The sequence below is a fragment of the Pomacea canaliculata genome, linkage group LG6 (assembly GCF_003073045.1).
Source record: "Pomacea canaliculata isolate SZHN2017 linkage group LG6, ASM307304v1, whole genome shotgun sequence".
NCBI lineage: Eukaryota > Metazoa > Mollusca > Gastropoda > Architaenioglossa > Ampullariidae > Pomacea > Pomacea canaliculata.
Window position 1 is genome coordinate 9509890 of NC_037595.1, and position 23024 is coordinate 9532913.

At 46.2% G+C, this 23024-nt stretch overlaps 1 protein-coding gene across 1 annotated transcript in view; it reads right to left on the bottom strand.

The window, feature by feature from the left end:
- Positions 1–15380, bottom strand: part of LOC112566040 — a 36678-nt gene extending 21298 nt beyond the window's left edge. The window contains exon 1 of the mRNA XM_025241966.1: positions 14526–15380. Within this exon, the coding sequence (XP_025097751.1) occupies positions 14526–14583 (58 nt within the window). The 5' untranslated portion in view covers positions 14584–15380. The remainder of the gene's footprint in view (positions 1–14525) is intronic.
- Positions 15381–23024: the final 7644 nt, after the last annotated feature.

Consider the following 23024-nt stretch of genomic DNA (forward strand, 5'->3'; position numbering starts at 1 on the left):
AAATTAATGATGCAATGGTCAAACACATAGACTAACTAGGTTAGGGAAGGTGAGTGGTTCATCGTGACAAGGACACGATTTTAGGAAGGAGGACCCCTGCCCTTGATCCTCCCTGAACTACCTGGCGAGTGGACGGGGATGGTTTTAGCAGTTACGGACGTTGGCAAAGCCTCAACACACAATCTTCTGTTCGATGGTAAAAAACTTACGGTTCCTTCCGTCCTGGCATCCAGCAGAGCCGCTACCAGTGACGAGCTAAAGTTGATGGCAGAATGAGAAGATTTTAATTTTCTTCTTCATTACTTTATGGACATGGGAGGAAAGTGTGGAAGAAATGGGAGATGGTGGTGGTGATGGGTGACCTTACAGCTGAACTCATTCTGCATGTTTGAGCTGTTGAAAATAACTTCCAAGCTTCAAAAAAAAAAAGCCGGTGTGTATATTAATAGTAACAGCAGCTATAACCGTCTGCCGGTGCCGCCCTGAACTTCGTTTCGCAAGCCGCTACGTTCCGCTCCGCCTGTAGTCAGGCTGCAACACGGTTCTCCAGATTAGCACCAAAGGAACTTTTTTCCACATTTTTTCCCCACCACTCTAAGTCAAATAAACTTTTTGTTTATCTGGACTGTAACGGCAGCTGGTGTAGCAACACAGGGCAGTCAGCATAGGACCTGCAGCAAGGACTGGGATGACTTTTCAAAATAAAAACTTGTTTCAAAGACTTAGTCCAGCACAAGCAGTTTTCTAATCTATCTAAATATATATCTGTGATGGTTTATGTTCTACATTTGTTTTTTTCGTATTTATCTGTATGTTCGTCTTTGAACATCATGTTAAATTTCATCGGGAACCCGTCAGGAAATTTCGTCATGATAGTTTGTAGTCCTAATCACGACTCCACTAAAATAATTATTCACAATTTGATATCCGTTACTTAAACACACATACAAAATGTTTGCTCAGGTTAATCTTGTATTATATTACAATAAGGAGGGTGAAAGGTCACTGGAAGGAAACTGTTTAATTCACTCCCTTTCGTCAGTGAGAAAAGGAAGAGACCGACATGGATGAACACGAAGGAGGAAGAAGCCTCTTCAGTCAGCGTTGAGAAGAAATGTTTGTACCTGTTACCGGTCGCAGGGAAACCAAGCAAACCGGTTTGTGTCGTTTCATATACGTGGGCGTTACCTGTACAGCATCGACAGCCTCTCTGTTTTCCAGGTAAAAAAATCTCCCAGACTTTTTTTTTCTTTATCCCGGAGAGACGGAGTTGACATAACTGATATGTTTATACACGCACGCATACACACAAATAAACATACTAGCTGCGAGACGAAAGACAACAGATCGAAAAACAGGAAGACGTATGGCTGGATGGCCCGATGGAAGGCCAGGGAGACAGCCACAAACTCGAAAGTACGACAGAACAAATTCTGAGCAGTCATACATCATTCATAACATCAAAACTTTAAAAAAAAATCCAGAGGGACAAAAATAAAATTAGGCGAAGGCCGTTATCGACACATCAAACTGTGGAGACACCGGCGTCTGGCAGACGGCAACAGAAATCTTTAGTCATCATCGACATGCAGACTGGCAGAAGGAAGCCATTTCTGCGTGCTAAATAAACACGTGGCAAAAAGAGGACAGAAATCCTGCCATCGAGCTGCAGCTTGGCATTTGGGGTTATTGGAGCGACGAGGAGCGAGAATCTGCGTCGTTGTGAGAGATTGCGCAAAAATTTATTTTTTTTTTCTTTTGAAGAAAGTGCAAGTTATCTATGGACCTTCTCGACCAGGAAGATTTGTATGGATCTTCTTGTCATTGCACGTGTTCGATCGTGCATAGTTTTACTGGATCTTGTCCACACAGACACGGGGAGCCAGGTGGCGCAATGTCTGTCACCAATACAGTGTGGGGTTGGCTGTCCTGGGTTCAACTCTCGTCTCGGGCATGCTGGTTTTTTTTTCTTCCTCTAACTTTGGGATTTGTTTATTTGTTTTGTGCTATAGTTGCTGGCTCGGGAGAGAGAGAATGTAGGAGAGGAGAATGTTCATAAAGCTACTAGGCATGCGGATTTTAACTCGTTTCCCAATTCTAAACCGCCCCATCACTCATTGCAAAAAAAGAAAAATTAGGGATGAATGTCTTCTTTTCTGTGCCGCGTGCATATCAAAAATTTCTCCGAGACTGTTTGTAAAAAAGCTTTCACGTGGAGAAAAGAACGCTTTCCTTGCTTAATGCAGCGTTCAGCAGCCACCCCTCCGCGCCACCTCGCCAGACATTTCGGGTGTTTGCAGGTCACAGTCGTTGACCCTTTCCATGCTCGCAGATTTTGCAGCGAGTCGGCCAACCAGAATATAGTCCCTTCCGAAAACACAAGATCCAGACAACCTCTACACCGGGTGCAGGGTGCCAGCGGTGGGGTAACCACAATAAGGAGGGTGTGGAATGGAAAGGGGGGTGCTGCAAAAAGATTAGGTGGTCGAGATGTCTGAAGGCGGATACCCTGGAGATGGCGATAGTCATATACGACTATTGTAACCATTCTTAATACCCACATGGCCTGGTGTTTACCGGGGTGGGATCTTGAATAAATCGAGTTCTATTAGCGTTGATGTCATATAAACAACATTAGGTCAAGTCTGATTTTCACTAATGTCATCTTGAATAAAGCCAAGTACGGGTGTATCAACATTAATATCATGTTCTAGTTGCTCCGAACTTTGCTTTTAAACAGTGATTCTCTTACGATTAAAAAAAATGAAACGAAAGAAAACAGATGGCACAAGAACTGTTGACTTTCTTCTTCCATTCGCTGCTTATACGACCCTCGGGAGGATGATAAAACAAAACATCACTGAGAAAATACAGCTCGGGGGGAGGCGAGATGGGGGCGGTAGAGAGAAGATCAAATGATGATGGCTCCCCTATTGCAGTAGGAAAGGGATGTAGCAAACTACGGCAATATTTAGTCGACGGTTTTCAATAAAGGTTTAAAAGTATATATCAAAGAACCAGTATGTGTAAAGAAAAGGTTCAAAACAATGAAAATGTGCGGGAAATATCGCGAGAGGTCAACAGGAGTTGAGAGCCAACTGTTCACGTGACTCCGCTCCATTTTGTGTGAGAAGATCCTAAGCTGCTTCGTCTCGTGTTTCGGCTAAAACAAAACACTGCGTGTAAACTGGAACACGCACACTTACCTGAAAGCTTGTGCAAACAAAAAGAAAATCTAAGAACCTTCAGGAACAAACATAAAAACTGTGCATTTGCGGTAAAAGCTTCGCGCAAGGTTGCATAAACAAGTGGCCTCCATAAAAGATATTTTTCTTGTTAAACCTCTCCTTTCCTTTCTCCGCCTCCGCCTTCCCCCTCTCTCTCTCTCTCTTCTCCCCTCCCCCTCTCCCCTCCGTCTCTCTTTCGTGCGTTTGTCCTCACTTTTATCTACCCGCTCAAGCACACGCATGCGCAGGCCCCTGCATGAATTTTTAAACTGTAAAGCCCTCCATTGGCGATTGCGGAAGTGTCGTGTTTTCCACATTATTAATCACCTCCAGTATTGATTGTATCCGATTATTCTGATTGCTTCAAAGGTCCCGGACTAGTCTACAATCGCTGAATGAAACACGTGACAGCCGCTCTGTGGAGGTCTAGTCTTAAACTCTCACAACTACGTCACGAGCTGTCACTTAAAACGGTCATGTGAAATTCATGTCGAGGAGGTACCCCACTAACACGCCTGTCCACCCGATACTTTTTATTTCGTGTGTGGTCGCCATGCGCTCCAGCTTATTGCAACAGTCCCTCCAGCATCCATGTCGGTCTAACCTGCCTCCGATGTGCAGCAGCCACCCGCTCCCCCAACCGACTTCAACGGTTTTTATTTAAATCATGCGACAGCTGCCTACCTCATATTCCCTTTAAACACATTAACTATAGATTTCCCCCTCTGTGACCCTGACCAGACAAGATAGTGCGTAAGGGAGATGATCAGGTGGGCAAGGGGAGGTAAAGATAAAATGGCCAGATAACTCTGATCTCGCGAGAAGCCTAGTGCCCTAGTGGGAACGGTAACTTGGTAGAGGAAATGGAGGAGATGATAATGGTACCACCGTGCAGAGGCCGGCGATCTGTAACTATTAAGGCGATATTGTCATCCTGGGGGAAAAAATGGTTCGACGTGCCTAATGCAGGGGAGATAATTTGGCGTTGCGCCAGTTAAAGACTGGCTTCGCGTCGTTGCGGCCATTACCGACTGTTTTGTGCACGAGTCGCGAGAACGGAGCAGGGGGTTGATGGGGAGGGGTTGATTGTGGAGGGTTGTAAGTGGAGGAGGGTCTTTATAAACAAAACAAAAAAAATGTCATGGCGTCGAGCGGACGTTGTAGGATCCTGTTAATGAGTCGTCGGCATTTATCACTGAGCTGGGATCACTACCAGCTCACAGTTGGATCCTTGAACATAGATGGCAGGCTAGGCTCTGTCTTCGATTATCTGTGTGTGTGAGAGAGAGAAGGAGGAAAATGTTGAAACTTTGCGGATCGATTCTCAGCGTATGTAACGTAAGCTGAAACCATTTCCCGCTGCCAGACATGACACTGGCCTCGTTATGGGCATCGCTTGAGTCCTGTTGATGTGTTGATATCAAGAAATGCATTGGAGTTCATGGTCTTCCATGTTCATGATTATGTGTGATCATATGTATATGAACATCTATGAATGCAGGCGTCAGTGTGTGCAGGCTTGCCTTGGTATCTATGTCCGTACACGAATACCGAGAATGGCTTCGTCTATCTGCTCACCCACAGCTAATCTTTCAATAACATTTCATTATGCAATGGACAGAAACTACTGTGTTTCTTCGCAAAAAAAAAATATTGCTTAAAATAACAAACTACTCAGAAAGTCGGCAAGCTCAACGTCGACAAACATCGGATAAACAGAATCACGAACAGTCGTCCAATATTCATGTTAATTAATTGACAAGCCTAAATAAACAACGCATAAAACTGAAAAAATAAAAATATCTGCAGAAATGCTGAACAGTTTATTTTTGTTTCCTTTTGGCTTGTTTATGCGATGGAAAGCAAGGAAACATACAACGTGGTGGAAATTGTAAACAAACAACAAAACCCAAGCTGACGCCAGCAGCATCACGTGACGAACACTCAAAGACTCACGTGCACGGCTCACCCCAGGCATGCGCAGTGTCGGAAGTTGCTTTCAGAAGACTTAGCATCCCGCAGCTCGCTAGAAATATCGTCTGCAACTGTTTTCAAAGGTAATTGGGAAAACCAATCCGGTTTAACTGCTCCTCGACTCTCCGTAAAGATTTTACAATTCCATTGTGCGCCATAAACGCACTTCCGTGGCTGTCTCAGTCTGTCAAAGGAAGTGAAAGGAGTCTCGGTGAATAAAACCAGAGAGAAAAGAAGGCACGAGGTATAGACTGAAGAATGGGATACGACAAGAGCCGATGAAAATCGATGTTAGGTAAGCGACGATGATAGAAGCATTGTTGTAGACTGGATTAGAAGGACAAGATGTCTGTCCACACCTGTTTCTGTACATTTTCCTGTCTTTTTACGACATACTGGTAGTTCTAATTGCGACTCGTAGAACCACATACTAGAAGATCACGTGATCACCTGTTTGGATGAACGGGAAGGGTTGTCATGACGTCGGTGGACATCGTGATTACGCAACACAGTGGGGACTGGTGACGTCATGTCTGAGCTTAATGGCGGCATTGACCAGAGTTAGAATTAATCAGTCAATTCACCAAGCTTGCCATCAAGCACGGAGGTAATTGTATACATGGTGTGTGTTCGTCTGTCTGTGTGTTGATGTTCCAGTCAGTACGATCTGATACCTACTCGCTCTCCCCCCCCCCATTCTTTTTTTCCCTGGACAACATGGCCGGCAAGAATTTCTCAAATGAACCGCTCTTTTTATATTTTCGGAAGCTCTCAGAATTCTTCCAAAGACATATCAGACATAAACACAGCTCGGATTCCAAACCATTCTCACTTTCTTTTTTTTTTTCTTCTACTTTTTCATCATCATCATCATCATCATCTACTTCTCAAGGTGCATAAGACCCTGAGCACCCCGTAACCTCAGCTGCTGAAGTTGACTTCCCCCTCCCCTCCACCACACCCCTCCCCCTAGTCGTGCGCATGCGCTGTGTAACAGGAGAAGTAATCGCTGCGCTTAGCACCACGGAGCGAGACGGTAAATGTCAAGCGACTAAACGATAAATTATCAGACTTTACTGTCGTCAAGGGTGAAGTTGAGTGCTGGAAGGATGGAGCGCAGCAATATTTGTTGCTATACAGTCGCTCGACACGTGGGCTGCACGCCGTCGTCAAGGTTGTTGCAGCACTTGGTGTAGACACCATAGACAGGTCCACTGGTGTTGTCACAGGACTGTCCTTCTAGAATTTAAAGAAGCTGCTTTTCTGCTTCTGAAACATGAGGGCTTGAGAGCTTTGATGATGAGGAGGAGGTGGATGGAGGATGGATGCAGGAGGATGGATGCAGGAGGAATGGATGAATGAAAGATGATGAGGATGATGAAGCCGATAAAAGAACCACCGACAGGAAACATCATCGGGTGTTACAGTGCTTTCCTTGCCCAACGGTACCCGCACATGCATACCCGAGATTGACCACCCGGGCCCATAACAGTAGATCTGTCACAGCCAGACAGCCAGTCCCGAGGCCCTACACTGCAGGACACTATCCTGTAATGCAGCGAATTATCCCATAACCACATAACCACGGAATGGAAACGTCATTTCGGCCCTCGATGGCGTCTCGGTGCTGGGACCTCGGCAGTTGCCGTCGTCATCCAATAGGAAATTTCCGGCCCTGACTTACGAGTCCTGTCAGAGTTGCCGCCCCCTCCTGTTTTCCTCCCTGCATATCACAGGCACGGGCCCAGAGTAATAATCATATCTCATGTCCCTGGTCTCCTCGTGTCTACGGGCCAATACTGAGATAACCCCGCCACGATATGAGCATTGGCATGCTGGGTTCCCTCCCCTTGGCGGCCAGTTAGCCAGTTCATCTGCAGGATGTGACCAGACATCTACGGTAATTAAAAATCGACTGCAAATTGGAATGTGGAAAAGTGGAGAGATGGTGTGGAGCATGTAGGGGATGGCGTGTGCAGGGGTGTAAAAGTAAGGAGCAGCTTGATATGCACCCGCCGCACACGCTGAGCGCAGTTCACTGCCAACCGTCAGAAAATCGAATGACGCCGCCAAGGCGCCATGATGTAAGATGGCTCCCTGTCGTGCATGCAGGGGAAGAATAAGCAAACCATCACGATGAAATAGATGACAGAGTCGATGTGAGTGCCAAATTTAGGTTTCTTGGCTGTCGGCATCGCGACAGTGGGGCAGCAGGGGCCAACCTGCTTTTGTCCTTAAAGGGGTGGGATGCAGAAGTTTGCAAACAAGGAACACAACCCTGAATATCCGCAAACCAAGAAATGCTGACTTCATGATCAAGATAAAATGTCAATCCTAAAGTCACCAATGGCAACTTCTCTTTAAAAAAAAAATGTCACTGAAACATGATTGAAGTGCTCGTTACAGATTGCCTGCAATCACCCTGGCGTGTTGCCTCCACAACGACCACAACTGTAACTCCATCACTAGGCAACAGACGATAAAAACAAATGAGGCTTGAACATTGTCAAGATTTTCTATTTTGTTTGTTTTTTCTTCGAAGTTGTTCTATGTCCTTTGCGTACTTGCAGATTCCATGTAGCTGAGTCAGACAACCAAACTGACCCCTGGTCGGATCCAATAGGTCACCTCAGGAGCGGACAAGGGGCGGGGACTTGGGAGGACTGTAATAGTTGGGAAGGAGTGGAGGAGTGGGAAATGATAAAGAGACGGAAACACTGGGATAGGACGGCATGAGTTACGACCCTCAGTGGGCGAAGGTTGTTTATGTGTACATCCTCCCTTCTGAGAGGAGACGACAGCCCTGACCTCACATTCAAGCAAAATAAGAGTTCAGGGTAAGTTATTTCGGTTTGAACGGATAATAACGAAGTTTCTTTTAGTCGAACGGTCTGCTGCAAACTTAGACTACAAATGTCTGTGTTTTCTGGGCTTGAAGTTTGGTAGGAACTGAGCATGCGCACTCTCGGAATCCGCTTTCAAGAAATATCAGAAAGATGTGGACTATGCATAAACATGGCGAGGCGGCGATAGACGGGGCGCAGTGCGAGCTGGGATGCATGGCTTCATAAACAAGGGAGGAATGAGGTTCTCAACCTCGGGCAGCAATTATAACCTATCCAGACAAGCCGTGTCAAAGTTCTTCTTTCCGGAGTGGAGCTTACGTGTTGTGTGTGGAATGTTACAAGATGGCGCTGAGAGGGAGGGCACTCTCACGTGAAGTTATGCCATGGCGAATAATTCTAATGTTTGACTTGTATAAAATGTACTGCACAGTGCTGTCAGGTATACAGACCAGAACTGTCATTAGCACGAGACAATACTGAGTAATTCGCACATGATGGTATTTTCTTTGTTTACTGTTACAGACACTTGTTTGCAGATGACTCACATGTCAACACGTGTAGACAAATATTTGTCATTCTCATCAAGCTAGCATCCCTGTCAGTCACACTTAACTACAAGTGTTTATGTCGCTGCTCGAAAAGTGTAGATGTTTGTGACTGATACAACAGCCTCGTCACTCAAGATAACATTTACTTAGGTCCACAAAGCGAAACTGAGTCATCACCCTTCAGATGATACTCGACGAGTCCGACAACTCTTCCTCTGCTGATGGCTCTTCATCGCCGTTATCCTCCTTCAAGTTAACATTCTGTCTCCAAATCCAGTCCCTCTGTCTTGTTTCAGCAGGAAACAGTCTTGTGGCAGCGAGGAATCCACAAGTGCGGGGGAGGAGTGGTGGGATGACTGCTTCTGATTATTTCTTCAGGGGAGCAAAGTCGCTGTACTTATCTCCCCTGCTACAGCACCGTCTGTCGTTGCCAGTTTGAAGCTAGGTTCTGGCAAAGTTCTCTCTGGTTCTGGTTGGGGTGTGACCGCTAATTACAGTCTGTTCCCCTGATTCCAGGTTCGGTCTTTGAGAGCTCGACTCCTAGCGTGGTCACGCCTCGTCTCTTGTGACTCCTCTCGCGCTGTGTGACGTCACATCCTCTTCTCGCGCTGTCTGACGTCACATCCTCTTCTCGCGCTGTCTGACGTCACATCCTCTTCTCGTGTTCCTTGGAAGCTTCTCAATTTTCTAGTATATCGTTTCATTTTTGTTCACCTCGACCTTTTCCCTTTGCTCTCCAACCCCTTTTCCCACTGGTACTCTTTTCTTCGGGCTGCTAGCAAAAACGAGCCATGGATGTAAAACGCGAACTTTTATCTAAAAAAAAGGGTAAAGCTATCAGTGTGACGATCACCAACAAACAAGAAACTTCTGTTTGTGTGCGTGTGTGTAACTGTACGATATGTTTCAAAATCAGATACGTTAGCTCGACAGATTACTTTTTAATTTTGGAAAATGGCAAAACCCCATCGCATTTATATGTAGGTTGTTCTTTCAAAGTGTTTGCTCCTTCCAACTCCCTCCCACATAAACTGTTTTTCGTTCTCTATCGTTCTATCTCCTTCGGTGTGTCACACACATGCACTCTGGTACACATACACACGCGCGCAGGCACGCACTTACCACTCACCCCTCTCTGCGTGTTTTGTTATACATTACAACTTCGTTTGATGTCCACACATCCCTTACATCCTGTAGCTATGGCTCCTCCAGTCGCTATTTCAGGCTGCAGGAATAAACTAGAGACACACCAGTGTGGGGGAGGATGCAACAGACAAGAGGAGTCTGCATGTTCGTGACAAAGGCCATGGCGGCGACGTGGTGTCTGTGTGTGCAAGTCGTTAACGAAGCGATTAACGTTTGCTGCGCTGTTGTTATCGACGATCGCGATGTGCCTCCAGCATTGTTGTCATAGAGTCGGCTTGTGTTCAGAAGTAAGTACTACATGTAAACTGTACATGGATCGGAGGTCTTTGATCTCCTCGATCTCCCAGGTGCTCTCTCTCTCTCACACACACATGGTTAGATTGTACAAAATTTTCTCTCGCGTGTTTACAACTTTACTTTGAGATTTATGGACACGCTTTCATGCATGGAAGGTACATACTTCCTGCACTCCATACACACACACACTCACAGACACAGTCAGGTAAGCGGACAAGACAACGAACACAGGTAGCTGCACATTCCCTGCAGTCCCTACCGCTGACGCCTGCGAAAAATGCCTTTCCAGACAGCAACAACACTGCCGCACCCCATCCAGACTCTCAGTTCCCTCAACAAACAGACATGAAACCTGTTTCTGATGACCCGCTGACGTCCCGCTGACGTCCCTGCACGCGCACGCTCGTGGCGAAGCGCTCAGGAAGAGAAGGACAAGTGGATGCTGAGAAGACGTGCAAGGGGATGGACTACAGAGCACGTGCTTAAAGCTCTCGGAAACCTTCGGCAGATGATGCCGACCCCTGACACGCGCCATCGAGATCCGACATAGAGGAGCAGCCGAGTCCTTCGATTCCACTAGTCCTTCACCTTTCCCCAGCATATACAATACAACTGTGTAGTTGTTATGATACCATATGAGTGATATAACAAAGTGAGTAATGGCAATAATATTTAACAATATAACAGTAATTTTCATGACTATGTAATTTTACATCAGCTTATAACAATCCGTAACGCACAATGGATTCAACGAGGTGCAAAACAAAGGGAAGGAGAGATGAAGGAAACAGCCGCCAAGAAAAATACCTGACCCTCCTTTCTCCTCCATCACCACAATCGTACTTGTCATAGAGATGAATGTTCCCGAGGAGAGTAGAGATAAAAATCGAATAAATAACTCAACGCCCTCCGCTACCTCCACGCCTCAAAAAAAAAAAAAAAAAAAAAAGAAAAAGAAAAAAGAGTGGATCGTACAAGCGCTACATCTCATAAATTCACATAAAAATAAAAGTCATTGTCACTATCAAGTATCAAGAGTCTGTCAACGGCGTGCTCAGGCTCTTCAGGGTCACGTGACTCGACCGAGTTAACAAAGTGCCTCTTGATGTTGTCATCCGGGTCCTCCGCTGCCGGCAGCGAGCATGACCCCCTTCTCCTCCTCCTCCTCCTCCTTCTCCCCCAGACACAATCGCTTGAACCCTCGCCACTAACCTCCGCGTCGTTGTAATCAACTGGCATCGGCGCCCGAGGGTTGGGGACGGGAGAGAAAAAGATGGCGATCATCTATGAAGGACTCTGTTTACAGACTCTTTTGTGGAGGAAGACACGTTGTCTCAAATACTCATCTACTCTTCAGGTAGTTTATCACGCGATGAGATCGATTGCTGAGATGGTTATTATCCTTTTGTTGCAATACAACGTATTATTTGCTGTAATTTTCGGGTTTTTTTCTCAGTCGCTCTTCCCTTGTCTCTCTCTCTGCCCCTACCAGACCTCACTCCCACCCTTTCTCCGCTAACCGCCCTTCTATATGTAGCCCCGCATCTGCTCTCAACATTTGCTTACACCACCAGGGTCAAAGTTTACTTCTTTTCTCAGTCTTTGACTTTTATCTCCGACAAGGTCTTCCCCTCATCCACCCGACTGACGCAAACATGGACCGGCGGGGGTCTACCCTTCCATCAACAGACGGCATCGCTACCTGGGCCTGGGTGCTAAACACGCCGGCCTTTACCTGAGAACACGCACGAGCTGGCAGGCGCGTGCACGTGGTTTGGTAAACACTGCCAGACACTAGCAGCCCACCTGTGTTCTGGTTCTGTGAGTGTGTTTATCTGTTGGTATGCGTGAACGGGTATGTGCTGAGAATTGAGATACAGTGGGGTGGATCCACACACCCGCGCGCGTTCGCACGCACGCACGCATGAACGCGCACACAAACGCACACACACACCATAGAAGCAGAATATATGATAAACAAACAGGCAGACAAACGCATTAAACACAAAGCTGATCATAAATAATCTCCTTCTGATGACTGGAGGCCAGACCGGTGTGACCTCGTCAACCCCACTGTTTGATCAGACCGCTGCTGCTATATTCCATCCCTTCACCTTCTCAGTCCACAAACACATCCATCAACCCATCAACACGTCCAGCAACCCATCCATACATCACTCAACCCATCCATCCATCACTCAACCCAGACACTTTACCCGAGATGCTTCTGCCTCGGAGTATTTTATGATATTGCATTCACATAACAAAATAGACAAGTAGATATACGGCCATGATATATGTCTTGACTGACACACAGCTGTCGGAGCAACATACACAGTAATAAATATTAAGGATTGTCAATATATATTATATATTGTTGTGAAGGTGGAAAGTCGTACCCGACCTTCACGAGTCAGGAATCTTGCAAAACACTTGACGAGGAGGAAAAGATGGAGAGGGGTAGAGAGAGGGAGACTATGTCAATGTGAGTTCAGAAGCAGAAAAACGGATCACGTGTCCTTTAGCTGTTTGTGTTTTTCTCCTCCTATCGATATTTCATTCTCTTAATTACACTGCCGCTCTCACCTGACAAGGTCGGGTGGAAGTGGGTGGGTAGCAGCCTTTGGTTGCTGTTGCTGCGCCAGTCTCGGCACGTGCGGCAGGATGGAGTGGCGGGAGGTATGTGTACTAAGTGCTCGTGCACGTGGAACAGGTGAAACACGAGTGAGTCCAGCTCCATTTTTAACAATTCATCGTTAGTAAGTTCATCGACGATTTGTTAAAGACAGTTAAAGGCGGTGTAGGTCCCCTAGCTCGCTTGCTTTCTCACCTTGAAGGTAATATTGTCACTTGCATCACCTATTTTTTTTAAATAATTGTTTTACTTTGATATTTCGAGGACACCAGTAGACCTGTCTGACTGTATAGTAAATTATGTTTCTGACACCCGGTGTGGTAGATGAATCCCACTTGTCTGCCCAGACGTTTCATTTTTCATAACATCCCACATGTTATCTTTTTCTTCTCATCCCTTCGCTGGTGCCGGAAGTATCAGTGATAGAGAAGACACGATGGATGCTGCCAACGGCCAAAAGACTGATGCTGACATGAAAAAGGTCACGAGTGCTGCTGACTGCAAGACTCTGGGTCCTGACCTATGACCGTTAGTCACAATATCTCCTACTATATCAACACAGTATCGTCTAATACCCTTGTTCTACACTGTTTGTTATACAAAATTGCCTTAGAAGCTACTTTGCTCAACTTTGCACTCTCGCCACAGTCACGTGTAGCAGTCCAACTAGTCACGTGATCATTGCTTACGTGGAGACCAAGCGCAAAGCAAAAAGACCGATCAGAAGGTAGAGAATGTGTAAATTTCTCCTTTCATCTTCTACTTTCATTGCTTCTAAAGGATGCGCAGGATAAGTACGCGTGACAGCTTGTCCTCGTAATTGAAAGTTGACAGCGTGACACACTTGATCTCTGACCCCTTCAGCCAAGTCATCTAGTACATACTTTGGCCAGACTGTCATCGACGACCTCTCTCGTCATTTACCTGTCCGTCAAGGTAGTCAGCCTGACCACAGTACGCATGATCCATGCATGCCCTTGCAAACCGAGTTTTTCAGGAGAAAAACGTAGATCGTGTCCTAACTGGCGACAACGGTTACAGTAGAAAACTCTAAGACTCTCGTTTACTCAAGAAACAAAGTCTGAGATATTACTCCATGTACAGAGAGTAGGGTTGACAGCTGAGATGTACTCATGGACACAAAAGGAACATGACATCTGAGGAAGAAAAATAGAAGAGATAAAGTCGACGAGAGACTGTGAAAGTGGAAGAAAAATGCGCGCAGTGGTAGGAGATGTGTCACCTGTCAGTGAGAATCGGGTGCCACTGATTCGAATCTCACTTCCCTCTTGGTGTGTTGGGGGGAGAGGTCTGGTGGTGCATATGGGGTTAAGCGCTAGTCACCAATACAGTGAGAATGGGGTGTCTCATCTCGGGTACACTTATCTTTGCTGCAACTGGCACCTGTATTACAGAGCCGGTATGGCCTCTGGTTGTGATCTCGCCTTAGCTGCTGGAGGTGTAATACCCTCTCTCTCCCTCTCTTTCCCTCCCCCTCCCTCTCTCGGAGTGTGAAACCTGGTCACGTGTTCACAGTTCTGACGGCCAGTGATTCTCCTACTGTGTACTTACATGTGTGTGTTGTTTATTTATACAGCTTCTTTTCCCACCCGACAGCGGGCTGAAAGCCCGTTGCATGCATAAACAAACAACATTTTTAACAAGGGGAGAAGAAAACAACAGAACACGAAAATGTCATCTGCAACACTTCCACAGAAAGGATGCCGAACGTAGTCATGCGTGTCGACACTCGGAACATGAACAGAGTGTCTGACCTGGCAGACGACAAAAGTATCGCCGAGAGGAGCAAAAAGACAATGTTAGATGGGTGGAAATGTCAAAGCTGACTTACCTGATGGGTGAGGTAGTGTCGCCAGCACGCACAGCAACGTCCCCAGCGTCCACTTCATGGTGACGACACGAGGTCAACAAACACTCCCAGTGAAACTCCTCACACCCTGGGTAAGGTCTCAGCTCACACTCCCCAGTCACCTGGCAGCTTCATTGTTGCACTCCTGCCGACATGATTGATCTCATATCGATAGCATCCCCGTGAGTGAGCACGCTCCCCGGCCACACTGCTGGGCCATGAGGTTAGCCACCCTTACTCCAATTTCCACAACTACTCACGAACTTTCAAAGTCCACTTTCGGTTTCGGAGAAAAAGTATTTGAAGACAAAAGTAAGAGATATCCGACACAACGTGGAACAGGTAGGCAGGTGGGCCTGAGAACCTTGGAGAGAGAGAGAGACCCAGCATCAAGGCGTTACACTCCTCCCTTGCCTCCTGTTGTAAACACAGGAATCACAACACATCATCAGTCCATCGCCTCGTGTTGTGTCCATTTCGAGAGCGAGGCATGCAGGTGATGCGGTGACGGTTGTAGTGATGCTGTGAACAGCAGCGATGCTCGTTAAGTGCAGCCTCCGCAGCTCCCTCGATCGTGCGTGTCCACTCTCCACCTTTCCTTCCTGCTTCTGACGTCCGCCACGGCTGCCGAGTACTTTTCTCCTCCTCTCGCACGCGCGCTGTGCTCTGGCAGCGGGCGCCACCTTCCTCCAGCAGCAGCAGCAGCAACAGCGGGGCGTCTCCGTCACGGCGGCAACTTCACAGAGGCTTGGGAGTCAGTGGGGCAGAGCGAGCGCAACACAGGCTCTGAGTCTTGCAGTCTCTAGGAGGCTGGTGGGTAACCACCAGACCCTGCGCCATCCCGCTACCCAGGGAGGGGGAGGTTTGCACACCTGTCTCCCTGCTTCGGGACAGTTTGGTCGTCTGGTTCTGATGGGGAAAAGCAGGTGAGTCATCATGGAGGAAATTTGTCAGGTGTGACGGAGCCTCGCAGATGGATGGTTGATAAAAAAAAAATCCCTCCCTCAGCTGACGTGGTCAAGATTGTGAGAGTTCGGCACACCTTGTTGTGTCACCTGATGCTTGGCCACTGACTGGTGACGTAATAACGGTCGCTGACATAGGTGCAGCATGGTATACACGGGAAACACCTGGAGGGTTTTTTGGGGCATAAAGTACGTGTAGCAACAACCACACTAGTGTACAACACAGTAATTTTTTTAAAAGCTATTGACGATAGGACGGTCACGTGATCCCCTGATTATGACGTGTAATTCATTAATTTAACGAGACTGTTATATAAGCAAGATTAGTATACTGGGAAAAGAATGGTTATGTAAAAAGTTTGGAAACATTTTGTAAAAGAAGAGAATTTTCTAAAGGGGAATTTCAACTGGTCAACAAGTTGTACAACATATAATCAGTCTGAATGTAGTGCAATTATCTTAAAGGGAGTGAAGCGTAAAGGGACACAACTATTTGTTTGAAGAAAAATGTTTCAATTAGCCATGAATTTTGGTGCTTTGTTGTCACTCCACGCTCGTTTCTACCCGAAATGTGAGTCTTGTTCATCCCACTTTTCTTTTAACTCAACTAGAAATTGTCGCCACCTCTCCAAGGTTTTGAGAATTTCCTCCATCCGGTTAATTTTTCTGAGCTTCCGCCATTGGATCAAGGAAATCACTTTTTAACCCCAGAACTAATTTCGTGCGATTTCTCTCTCTCTCTGTGTCTCTGTCTCCTCCCTCAAATTCCTACTCGGTCTTTCCAGCTGTACTCAGAACCACTTTGCTATCTCCTCGATCTTGAGAGATTGTGTGTGTGTGAGTGTGTTTGTTTGTTTGTTATGTCGGAGGAGAATGAGTGTTTTGTTTCTGCGTAGGGAGGCACAACAAGTTCCCGTTGCCCGACCTTCACTTGCTGCACAAGCAGACGATAAACTCCGCGATTTACACCTCGCCTGACGGCCATTCCTCGATAAAGGCCGCTCTCTCCTTCCTGGGGGGTCGGAGGACCATCTCACAGTCAGCTGACGGGGGAACCGGAAGTAACCTCGTTTAAGAGCAAAGCAGCTGCGAGAACTTTGTGCTAGATGCCTAACCTCACCTCTAGTCCTCACGTGACGTTCTACCTGGTCTCTCTACTACAGCTGTGATTCGGACGCACAGCTGACGCTCACCAGCTGCATGCAGCTGCAAAGCTGACTCGCAGCTCCGTGTGCGGCAGATGGGAGAGCAATATTCTTGAACTGTAGCTGTCATCGCTCGCGCACAAGCTCTCCAATCTGTGCCCAAACCGATCTCACGGAAATTACAGGAAAGAGGTTGTGGGGTGGAGGAGGGTTGACGGGTGGAGGGTGGATGCGAAGTCATAACGACACGTTCGATGGCTGAGGAAACGAACCTCTTTCGACGCTCGTCTGGGACGTGAATCACGCGAAACCCGCCAGGCTCGTGCGCGCTACACAAAGAAAGATTGGCTGCTGATGGGACGCTGCGCATGCGCAGTAGCTGTGGGGAAGTGAGAGTCGGCGACACAAAGCGGTTTGCTGCCAATCAGCGCATCTGTTGCTTTGAGACCCTCTGGGACAATGGCACTTGTCTGCGTGCATACGGGTGTGTGCAGAGACAGTGTGCGTGCGTGTGTGCGTGTGTGAGTGTGGGTGTGTGAGTGTGTGAGGAGGAGGGGGATGGAGACTAACGCTCAGGGAGGACTGTGGACGTGAAATGCGAGGAAGAAATAGCATTATCGTGAGAAGTGAACAGCAGTCACGAGACCACCGAGCTGCACCCGCCCATGTCATCATTCTTCGCCCAATGACAGTCTAGACAGAGCAGCAAGACACATGGCATCCACACACTGGACAAGCACAAAGGCCAAAGTGCTCTTCCACGTGTTTGCACGTGCATTGTTGTCGTTTGCATTTAAACAGGAATCGGAACGGCGCGCACGCGCACACACACAAAGGGAGAGAGAGACAGGAATGTTAAAATATGCATTTTGATATTCAGCATGACTCATTCTTGAAGTACACATATATGAGATGCGAAAACATATTCCAGAAAATAGAGAGCTTTGTTCCATAAAATTCAGGATAAATATTAGTAATAAACAGTAGATCTTACTTATACACTTTTGTTTATTTACATGGGTAATTTTACCTTTTTATTTTTTTATTATTATCTTGCATGTTGGGATTCATTTGTTCATGGCAAGGTGTTTGCTGTGATTCTCATACTACCACCACATGTCTTGTGCCCCACAGACCAGGCTACCCCGGTGGTAGGACGCGAGGTCAATGACACTCTCCGCCGCAATGCCACTGAGTGCGTCTGAGTTGATTGACCTCCATCGACACAAAGAAAGAAAGGAATGATGAATTAATGATGAGTAAAGATTAGAAATTAAAGATGAGGGTTGCAAATGTTGTATTTAGTTCTGATATGGAGATAATGAATGTAGTGTGTGTGTGTTTACATGGACATGGTGGAGGACAAGGAGGACACTCTCCTCACCGACAGGCCTGCGGCGAGTCACGTGGTATGCGGCCTACTTCATCTGCTCATCTGAACAATGCTCAGTCACACGTGGCTCACTGAATGCTCGCGTCCTTTATCATGGAGGAGCTTGTCTCGCTCATCGGTAACAAAACTGTCTCAAATTACGGAATACAAAGTTATACATCAACAAACAAAGAAACGAAATAGCAAAATGTAGAAAGAAAACGGAAGATATTAAGAATGGAGAGGGGAGGAAGGAAAAAGACATGAGTAGGAAAAGAACAAACGAATCAAAGAAAAGATCAGAAAAAAATAAAGATGGAAGAAAAAAAGAGAGGAAAAAATAAAAACAGAAATGAAATAAAATCAGAGAATAGAGAAAGAAAAAATGAATAAAGAAGAGAATGCAGAAAGAAAGATTTGTGAATGATTAAAAAGAACTGATAAGGAAAAAGAATGATTGAATGATGGATATTTTTCATATCTGGTCAGCTGCACCCTATGGGCATGTTTAAGCTTAAAATTAAACACACAGCCTGCTGCTGGGACCAAGATTTATGTGTTTACTTCTTCTTTCTGGGAAAGACAAGAAATTTCAGTTACCAAGAAAACCACATGCAGCCACATTTCACCTGGTGTCTGCGATGTTTGAAGAAACAGAGACCAATTGACTTTTTTTCAAGGGTCATTGCCCTGAAGTGCATGATTGTTCAATAGCAAAATTCTCTGCTCTTGGAGGACGAGTCTGATGGTGGAGAAACTGGATGTCGGGCATCTCGGCATTGCTGCTGTTGCTGCTGCTGCTGTTGCTGCTGGATGAAACTGAGGAAGCAGTGCATCAGATGCGGGCTGTCGTGTGGAATCGCGACGGGTCAGGTGTGACCACTGAGGCGTGAAAACACGTGCACCTTTATCTTCACAGGGTGTAGATGACGGGGAATATTTTACAGAGCGGAGTCAGCAACATGCACGTGTCCCGGGACTTCTGGGTGTGTGTGTGTGGTGTACACGATTAAACAGCGTTAATGTGTTTATATGTACAAACGAATGTGTACAGTCATTGAAGAATTGTCTTCAATTTATTTTTGTGTACAATACTTTATGTACTGTTACTGCCTGTTGCCCTTTCTTCTTCCTATATCTATCTTTGTTGTAACTGCCAAAGTTAATCTCTCTACTGTTGTCCTCACACACTCTCTCCCATCACAGGCTCAAGCAGGACTAGAGATGTTATCCCTCATCTTGACCACCGCTTACCGCTGTCCACTTTGTGTCCAGTCTAGCGTGAAATGGACAAACCAGAAGGTCCTTCCTCTGGCCAAGATGGTCGAACCCAATATGGTCAACCGCCCTGTAAGTGCCTCGTCCGGCCACTTATCTCCAAGCTTATCTGAAGACAGTTCCGAGTAGTGGGGCAACTAATTTGCCCGCTGACAGCTCCCATTACAGCTCCTTCTACGGAGAGGGACCGGCCGGCTCCACGAGAGTTTGTGGCGATGGGGTCTGCCATAACTTGTTACCAGCGTCCTCTGTCGGGATGCTGTTAGGGGGAGATGAGAGTTGGAGATTTGCTGAGACAGTCTCTAACTTCTTTACTCACAGGCACGCAAGTGAGTTATACTGGTTTCAACAAAGACACTTCGCACGTGTAGAGATGGGGAACGTTTCCTAGTGTCAAGATAGGGCACATGACCTACTGTTTATGATGTCATTGTTAATCACATGTCAAAGGTCAACTAAACCCTCAGCAATGACATCCCCTTCAGGTAAGTGTCCGTGAATGTATGAAGGATAACTTGCAAAGCTGCTAAGCATCTTTGTAAGTCATTTATCAAACAGGTCGACCCCCATAGTTCTTGTTATCGCTCCAACAGTTTCATTTTCTGCAGAATTTATGCAACAAAAAATGGTTCACCTCGACGATTGCACACTTTCCTGTTAGCACAGAGGGTGGGAGTACGTGAACACGTGCAGTGTGATAAACAGTGTGATAAACAGTGTGGTAAACAGTGTGATAAACACGACTGAGAGCGCTCACACTGGCAGTTGTATAGATGACATTGGCAGTGGATGTGTTGTCAACTCTATAATTGTATCTAAGACCAAGTCAACCATGTCCTATTCGCAAAACCCAAGCTCTGTTATTTTGTTTCTGGCGAGAAAAACACACGCGCGCCTCCTAATCTACCCGAATTAACCTCAACACAACGACCGACCCTGTTAACACAACATTCACCGGTCACCATTTAAATTTACTCATTTATCCCAACTCTCAACCCCACTCCACCACCAACAGACACACACACATAGCCTTTCAGCGGTTGTTGACGACGTAGTGAGCTTAACGATGTATAGAACCGGTCCTGCCTACACCCCACACCCAAGCAAACAGTTTAAACTCCTTCATCTTAAGCTCTTCCCGGAAGAAACGTCTTCACAAGGTCCATCATCCCAAGTTAGCGACTGTTTCCTGCACCTCGGCAACTGAGATGACATCTCTGATTTCAACGACCAGCCGCAGCGTTCGAACACCTCTGCCGGTAACAAGACTCTCGCCTCTCCGGCCATGTCTGCCTACGTCACACACCCCGCGGTGGACGGAAGGGAGGTAAATCTTGACTAAAAGGAGAAGGTAAATCTCTACTTCCTGTTTCATGCAGCCACTTGATAAGGACGGGGTGTGAAAACTAAGCCTCCTGCTTCGTGTAGGCGCAGACAATTTGTCAGTGGGCCTGCTGTGGGCGGGAGGGCTTCTACCTCATGGCAAGAGGAACAACCAACGATGAGGTGTCGGAAGGTTTTCATACCCTGGTTACCATCAGGTATCCGGAAGCGACTCGATAGGAAAGCTCAGACAGCAAGCAGCGGCGATGTTTTCAAGCGAAACACGATATCGCCCGATATTTGAGTAATGGGTTTGACAAAGCAGACTGTCGGCATATCCTTTCTGATCCTCCTACCCCACTACCCACCCATTGCCAGCATTGGCGGGACCAGACCAGGCGACGACAGGAAAAAGGAAATGCAGTTTACTTTGCTTCACTCAATCAATGCAGTGAGATCGATGCTCAGGTCCAGGAAGGGGGTGTCGGCACTGACGTCTCGCTTCCGAAACAAGAGAAGCAAATGGCTGCTGTACCGGAAACGGGCAAGAACGTGAGGGAAAGTGACGTCATCGTTTACCTAGCACACATCTTTACAACCCTCGGCCACTTCGCTCGTCATGCTTTGCTTTGCAATGTTTTCGTTTCCTTTGATTTGCTTTGACATGTTTTGCTTTGGCTTTGTTTTGCTGTCATTTTTTTTTCAAACGTTTGTTTTCTGTTTACCGCATGTATGCTTACAGATAAGGTTTCATATTTTGAGAGAAACCGAGCGAAAAATATAATTACTGCTTCAGATTTCAGTAGCGGTAACCAAAAAAAAGCAAATTATTTTTGCTGCTGAAATAAGTGCATTAAATAGTTAAAGCAGTAGTTGCTGTATATTAGCGTGTTTGTAACAGCATCTTAAAATAAATCATAATAAATTTGAGGAGAGGATGAAGGATTGCAAAACAGGATTGTAAGACAAAAAATTCCTGTCTCAAAGTCGACGAAACCTATCATCAGGCAAAGAGAGAAACAATTCGACTCGCGGAAGATGTCATTTCTGGTATTTTGAGTTCATCCAGTCGCAAAGACGTTTGTCCACCTGTCTTGACCCTCCATACATAGAATGTCGTCCCATAATTCCTCAGTGAAAGGTCTACCGTCGTGCTGCATGCTGGGAGCGAGGCAGGTGATGTACGTGATGTTGTAATCTTCTAGTTGTTCTCGTCATGACATAAGTTACAGCTGCCCGGCAAGACAAAGATGTGTATTCAGGAATATTTCGTTCAGCCGCTGGAGTCGACCCCACCGGGTGCCCACCGTGCAGGGGAGGTAATGAAAATGCAGCGGCACGGCTGCTGGCTGCAAGACGCTAAAAATAGAGTTGATGGGCGTTTAATTATCCAGAACTATAGGCAAGTTATTAAGACCACACACATACACATGACAGCACATCCGTCATGTCTGCCCTCCGGCGAGACTGGAACCTCAGGACCAAGGGGCAAAAAAAAGGGCCATAACCACAGCACTGGAAGGTGCATGACGAAAATTGTCAGACTGCAAGAAACTCTAGCTTTGGATGGAGATCGAAGACTGTCTGAGCTGGGAAGAAGTAAGGATGACTAAAGAAACTCAACCGTGTAGAGCAGAGAAAAAGACTGGACCGACAGACAGGACAAAGCTCCGAAGACCGATAACTGACTCCAGACGAGTTGTATGCCCTTGACAGGACCACAGCTTAGTTGGAACATCAGCTGCTAGACTATACTATTTAAAAGAAGAAAACGAAAACTTGAATATCGGTTTGCAAGCAGATTAAATAAAATTATCGTGGAAATTAGAAGACCGTCTCATAATTAATTATCAGTCGTTGAGGATTCAGGTACCAACCACGTACCTCGCTTGGTAAGCTTTTTTTTCTGTCTTGCCTTTTCCAACCTTTTAAAGAGGTCATCTAGTATTCAATAGTCAACTGTGGGAAGTCCACTGGGTATCGAACCGGAATGTGTGGGCGCCTCTAGTGTCGAACCAGTCTCTGTCCTGATGATCATCGGACCAAACGCATGTTGCAGGACGAAAATGTTTTAAAGCGCAGTTAAAAAAAAGTAAACCTTATTTTCTCAGATATTTCGGCTTAAAAATGCTTTTCCTAAAATTTTTTTGTCCTAACATTTCATCGTTACTCAAAGCATAGTGCGCTTTCGAAGTTTTTCAAGTGCAGCTTGTTTGAAGAACAAGACTATTAACCAGAAAAGCTCGTGCTAATGCAAATCGCTCTTAACAACCTAATGACAGCAAAGTCTTTTCTGTCTGATTCCTCTTCTGATGTGCCGGTTCACCTAAAAATAAAAACTTGCAAAGACGAGAACAGTTAAGTACAGGACAAAATTAATTCTTCAGAGTTTTTAACC